We start from the raw sequence: 7,028 nt of genomic DNA, 5'->3' as shown, positions 1-7,028 counted from the left end.
GCTTTACGGCGTGTACAGGCGTGTACAGTACTCGAGCGTGTCAGATATTAATAGTGTAAGCGACCCATGTGTTTCTGATAACGGATAAATATTAATCTGACGGTTTGCGTGGTGGGGTTAGCCGTAGGAAGGGGTCAAAAAATCTTTTTTTTGCAACTTTGTGACTCTCCCATTTCCTTACATCACGCTGAAATCGTCAGATTATTGAAATGTACACTTTTCTACATGTAATTAACACACCATACCTTAATCTGACGCGCTCGAGTTAGATACTAATTTGACGGGCTCCTCTGGACCCCCGGCTCTATAAAAACCATATAGAGGTCTATATAAACCATATAGAGGTTTAATATGTGGTGGCGGTACTTATTAGGGTGCAAGCTTTCCCCCTTTATGTTATTCTGACGCGCTCAAGTAAATCCCAAAATCCCCGCTTGGCCTCCCCTACTATTATTCCTTTGTATATTTTTGAAAGTGTTGCCGACTTTGACCGAGCATTGAATCATACATAATTATCCCGCGATCTTGGACGAGTTCTGTCGTCCTGACGCGCGTCCTTGCGGCGTGACGACGTCGTATGACGCAGGCGCCCGGTGTCCAAGCGGGCTTCGCCATTTTCGCGGGTGTTGCATCATTTTTAATATACGGAAAGCAAATATAAACGTGATCTGGCCGTATCGACCTCCTATTTGTTTTTTGGAGGCGGGAGCCATAACTAAAGAAGAAGAAGGCTGTAGGATATGAATACGACAAGCCATTCAATTGAGTCGAATGTCGGAATAATTGTTCGCAATGGATTGTTCTTTTTCTTAAGGATGTTGGAGCGGATCTCATAGAAAAATCAAATTTCCAAGTTTATGAGATGAAACTTCGCCAGTATGATGAAAAATGTCTAGCCGAACTATTTAACGAAAGAAAGAAACGATTTACCGTCTAGTTTTCGAGAAAACGAGTTTTGAAAATCAGCACTTTAACACAGAGGCTTATGGCAAACCGGGATTCTAACCTGATTTCTTGCTCTTTCCACCCCGAATTCCCAACTTTGAGTAACCAAAAACTATGCAAAAGAAAGGTGAAGTCTTCTAGAATCTCGTGATATATTGATAGTATGATGTTATCGATGTAATTGTGCTAAAAATTCATGCTAAACTTTTCTTGTTACATTTGACTGAAAGCCAGTAATATTCACGAAAGACGATTTGGCAACGTCGCACGGAACAGCTGATGACATGTATAGATATAGACCGGAGAAGAGCAAATGCAAATTGAAAAATTTTATCCTAAAATGAAGTTATAACATTAACGTAAAAGTTAATTATTATTATTATGCCAAACAAATTTTTGTGCTTCTAATAATTATGAAGTCATATCAAATTAAAAAGAATAAATATCGATTTAATGAAGCAATTCTGTAAAAATAAATTTGAAACTAAATATTTTTTAATTTACTATTTTTAATTTACTAGTTGATTATTTTACCATTTCATTTTTTATTTTACGTGCATACAAAATATAAACAATCTAAAATAAATAAATAAAAAATAAATATATATTAGGGAATATAATTATGATTATTACAAGCTAATTATTTTAATATAGTTTTCAGTATAAATATTTAAATTTATAAAAATTACAATTTCATCATTTGTTTGCTTAGAGTAGGATTTAAAATTAACACACACAAATACATAAAAATTATCGCATTGTATGAAACATACATTTGATCAATCATAAAATCACAAATAAAAGTATTATTATATCTTATTCTAACTTATTCGAGCGAAGACATTCTTTTTCTATCGTCATCTCTCTTTCTAGTTTCAAATTCTCTAGACAGCTTTCCTTGGCGAGTTCTTCAATCGCTGCGCCTACCTTCTTTTCATGACGTTTGAAAACAGAAGTATGCATTATGGGGACATTCACAGCGGATAATATTTTGTTTAGATGCGTGTTGCCAGTACCACTCTCGATAGCACCTGTTGGATAAGAGGAATAAGATATTTATAACTGTCAAAAACACAAATATGAAAGTAATTTAATATCAAACTGCTGTTTATCATATTTACCTGATACTATCTTTGAGTTAACAGTGTACGTTGGTCTAATACTTGTAATTGTATCTGGCTCGGTTGCTGATGTGTTCACTTTGAAAATTTTATTGCATGATGTACATTTAACTTTAAAAATGCTAGCCAATCCATTCCTCGATTCCTCGTATGAATCTCGCAAAGATAGGACTTTTTTGCAACGATAGCACCATAAATCATTGATAAGTGTCTGCAAATCAATCAAACGTCGTCCAACTAGTTCTGAAAAATAACATTGATTAATTTATATGTAAAAATTATTGTTCAGTAATGATAGCTACTGCAATTTTGTAAACAAAGTCATAGTATGTAACGTTTCATAATAATTATTGATATTTGAAGTGTCATTTAATATTTCATATTACTTTGCACAAGTACGTATGCGAATGATGCTGTATTTGAGGTTAAGTTAGCACTGTATTGATACTTACCTATAGGTTTTGGCAAATCATGTCTCGTTTTATTGCTTTTTATAACTTTATTCTTCCACCTGACTACATTCGATTTGCAGAATTTTCCTTTGTATCTGCTTTGGTTAGCGTTCATTTCGGTCGTAACAATCTTTCGCGATCAAAATCCAAACACAATATCCAGCTCTCGCGCTCTCGGCTATCGCTAACTTGTGTGTACTCATATACACGCTCATATACACGCACGCGGGCAACTGAATACGCGACGTTGCCACATCTCTTTCACTTACCGAATGTCATGAAAATATTAAGTCAAATTAACTTCTTTTTTCGAGAAAACAGTGAATAATTACGTACATATGAACTCCATATATCTTTAATAATTAAAATTATGAATTTACATTACTATGTAAGGACTTAAAAAGACAGAATGAATGTAACTCTCAGTTGACTAGAGAGTACCGCTCCAACATCCTTAATGTTTTTATAATCCACATCACGTTTGTCATATATGCAATGACTTTCGCGAACAATATCAATAATTATTTCATTTGCAGTTAATGATTCCATGATAAGATACCGTAAAATAATAAAGGTTATGTTTATCCAGTTGAGTCGTTGTCGTAAAAGATGAGAGTTGACCATCTTTTGTACCGACGTCGACAGTCGACTTGCGACACTCCGACAGTGAGAAACGATAGCCGACAGTGCACACGACGTATTGTAGAATAGGCCTTGGATTCGCGCGCCGCGCTTCATAGAGAGTGGACGTATAGCATTGTACCCCCTTGATTCGGAGATTGCGTCAGCGAGTATTGCAGAGTTTCCAATAGGATTTTCGCGTGCGAATCCCCTTTAGCTGAGCAATTTCGCCTATTTCGCCGATTTCATCAACTATAACGTGACCGCTGGTCTATTCGGCGATGAGCGAGGCTTCGGCCTCGAATACTACGCCGGTCTCGTCCGTCGAGCCCGGCCAACCTCCGCCCCTCTTCCTTCCCTTGGATCCCGCTTCCCCCTCGATTATTTCGCATTAGGAAAAGCATTAAGAAAAGAAACAAATTTAAACCTCATGCCAAGCCATATGGCACCGGCACTAACACTAAGGATGGCAAAAATCACCCCTATTACAGTCTGGTGAGTACAAAGAAAAAGATACGCTCCCACAAAAATTTTGAGGTTATGTTACAGCAAAACCGTCTCCCGGGCGCGCACGCTGTGGCTCAAGCCATATCCAAAGCCTCGCAAGGCGATCAGTGCGACGTCTCTAACGATATGGAAATATCTGTGTCAGACGAGGAGGTTGCAATGCTAACAGATTCTCCACATTCCACCTCTTTGGACACGGGCATTAAAAACGCCAATCTGCATCTCAAACGAAACTCCTCGACACCAATTCCGCTCAAAGCTAACAAGGCTAGCAAACGAGATGCGACGCATGCTGCGGTAGACACATCAAATCAAAAGGACTCAAACACTCAAGTAAGAAATGAACCCGACATTTCCTATAAGAATAAAAATCCTTCTTTTGAAAACTACTACTCACCTACGGACTGACCTCCGTACGCTGTGCATGTGCATACGACTTCTACGGATCCCCAAGCATCCCTACATCCGCTTCACGTTAGTCGCATCGTTTCACTCATTACATACAATAACATAATCGAGTGCAGGAAGATCGGTCGCGGAAAAATTTTAGTGGAACTCAAGACCGCCTCAGCAGCCAACAATCTTGTCAAATGTGATAATTTACAGAAACACAATCTGAGGGCATATATTCCCGCTTATCGCACCCTCCGCACAGGGGTCATCAGAGATATCCCTGTGGATATCGAAGAGTTCATCAAGAGACATCTGGTCTCTCAAAGTAAAGTCATCGAAGTGAATCGTCTCATGCGAAGGTCTCTCAAGGATGGAAAGGTGGAAATAGTCCCCTCGAGGTCGGTCTGTATCAAATTTGCTGGGCAGATCATGCCAAAATTTGTCTTTCTTTTTCATACCAAACATGATGTTTCATGTTACGTACCCAAGATTCGCATTTGCTATAACTGCTACAGAGTAGGGCACATCAGCAAGGCGTGCAGAAGCAACGCAAGATGTATGAGATGCGGTGAGGCTCCTCACCAGGACGATAAGGACTGTAACCAAAAAGACGCCCCCCCCTCCCCCCCCAGATGTATTAATTGCAATGGTGGTCACTTACCGACATCTAACAAGTGTTCATTAATTATCAGACAAAAAAAAGATAGTCGCGTTGGCTGCTCGGGAGAACATTCCACTCTTGGTGGCCAGAAGAAGAATTGCGCCAGATCTTCCTGCGCCCAAGAGCGACGTCAGATTTGACTACGACAACTACCCTGCACTGAGGGGCGGATCACAAAATAGTCAAAATAGTCAATTCAGTGGTCTCGGCAACAGCAACAGATTCTCAGCCCTGGACTCAGACCTCACAAACAACTATCCCTATGTCAACGAAGAACATTCCTATGCTGACGTCGCTTCACCACATTCTAGAAGGTCACGTTTCTCGCCTGGAAATAACCATTCGCCTTCTTTGGTAAGAACACCACTGCCCGATCAAACAGATACTCATCCTTCTACATCCAAGAACAAATTTACACAGAATCCCAGAGAAGAACATCTAATTTATCACAACGGTCGTCCACCGGTGTCTACTGGCAATGGGGTCGCTTTTTCTCCTTATCAAGTCTACCAATCTAACCAACCTTTATCCAATTCAAACTCCAATTACGATTGCAATTCCTCTCCCTCTTCTTCCTCCTCCCCTTACTCTCACACTCTTCAATCTTTACTCATCTCACTCTTTAATAATTTTGATTTTACTACTCTCATGCAAATCATTTCTGCCGCCTTTAATTATTACAACAATCCATTCTCAGCTCATGACTCATTAAGAAAGGGTACCCTCAACCCTTCAAATACATAAAATTCACCCGTAACGCCAAAAAAATCCTCAAACAGGTTCAAGTGCATGCAGTGGAACTGTAGAGGCTTAAGAGGCAAGATAACGCACTTATCTGTCTTTCTCGCTGACTGCGACATTGTATGTTTACGGGAAACGTTGCTAGACGATCGTACCTCATTCTCGATCCCTGGCTTCACATGTATCAGAAAAGATATTTCGCCCAACGGCCAAAGAGGCCTTTGTATTCTGATCAAGAATCATATCGACTTCCGACTTCTTGACCTAAGCCACATTTCACACCACTCGCTGGAAGTGCAAGGCATCAGCATCTTTTTAGACAACAAAAGCATGAACATCATCAATGTATATCGCCATCCAGGTAACCCGACTCCTAGGGCAGCATTTCTAGATTTATTTATGTCAGTAGGACAAGGCTCTAAATCTTTCTTCATGGGAGACTTCAACTCCCATCACCCCGTTTGGAACTGCGAATCCATAAACTCTCCGGGCCGCGCCTTGTTGTCGGTCATGGAAGACATGAACACTGTAGTCTTGAACGACGGCTCACCTACTCTGATCCAACCTCCGGGACGAAGGCGCTCTGTTATCGATTTGTGTATCGCCACTTCTGGGTTGGCTATCTTATGTACATCTACTACCCTATCTGATTCAGGACACAGTGACCATCTGCCAATCGAAGTAAAAGTGGGCGGCTTCCCTTCCGCTAGATCAAGATTCTGCTACAAAATTAATTTGAGCAGAAAGGAGTGCATTGAGCTTAGATGTGCATTGGAAAGTTCACCGTTGCCCTCCACATGCACACCTGACAGTCAACCAATTGAAGCGTACAAGGAACTGATTAATATTGTGAAGCGAAGCATTGAAAACGTTGCGCCCAAAAAATTCAAACAACCGCGACAATGTTCCATCGACGGTCGTCGAAACCAACCACTAACCTAACCTGCCAGGAGGCGATCGCGGCCAGAAGGTTAGCCACCGCAGACTACAAGAGGTCTCCTTCCTGGGCAAACTTCGTAGCATATAAGAAACAATGTACCGCCACGGCCAAAACTTTACGAAAAGAAAAGAGAAAGGGATGAAAGACATTCTGCAACGAATTTAATCATCGCACCCCAACAACCAGATTATGGTCCCTCGTCAAAGCCTTCAAAAATAAAAACCTTAACAACGGAACCTCAAATTCCAACCCGGCTGACCTAGAATCATCTAGCGACACAGCCACTAACAAACTCTGCTCACCATCTTGTCTTCCACCTGACGCTAAATTTTTACCTGATATGATCGCGGAGGACATTGAAAATTCGAACCTAATACGGGAAATCGACATTCCGATTTCTAGGCGAGAACTTGATATAGCAATCAAAGAATCAAAAATCTCTTCCGCACCTGGTCTCGACCAAATTAGCAACCGTATCATCCAAACTTTCCCCGATCACCTAAGAGATTCCCTCGTCAACATTTTTAACGGTTTTCTAGACCTGGGACTCGTGCCCAGGGATGCCAGATCAGTGACGGTTTACGACATCGAGACTAACGCCATCAGGCGGCGGGCTGGCACAACCGATTGCAACACAAACGCGAGCC

General features: G+C 40.8%; 1 protein-coding gene across 1 annotated transcript; it reads right to left on the bottom strand.

Annotated features, from left to right (window-relative positions):
- Positions 1-1,724: 1,724 nt before the first annotated feature.
- Positions 1,725-2,855, bottom strand: LOC108767682 (uncharacterized). The gene is made up of 3 exons (XM_018517663.1): positions 2,519-2,855; positions 2,067-2,309; positions 1,725-1,976 (listed from the first exon to the last, which is right to left on the bottom strand). The coding sequence occupies exons 1-3, from the start codon at positions 2,631-2,633 to the stop codon at positions 1,762-1,764; spliced, it is 573 nt and encodes a 190-aa protein (XP_018373165.1). The 5' UTR covers positions 2,634-2,855; the 3' UTR covers positions 1,725-1,761.
- Between the last annotated feature and the right edge of the window lie 4,173 nt (positions 2,856-7,028).

Source organism: Trachymyrmex cornetzi, unplaced genomic scaffold (genome assembly GCF_001594075.2).
Source record: "Trachymyrmex cornetzi isolate Tcor2-1 unplaced genomic scaffold, Tcor1.1 scaffold718, whole genome shotgun sequence".
In the NCBI taxonomy this organism is placed as follows: domain Eukaryota; kingdom Metazoa; phylum Arthropoda; class Insecta; order Hymenoptera; family Formicidae; genus Trachymyrmex; species Trachymyrmex cornetzi.
This window is presented reverse-complemented; position numbering and strand designations above follow the sequence as displayed.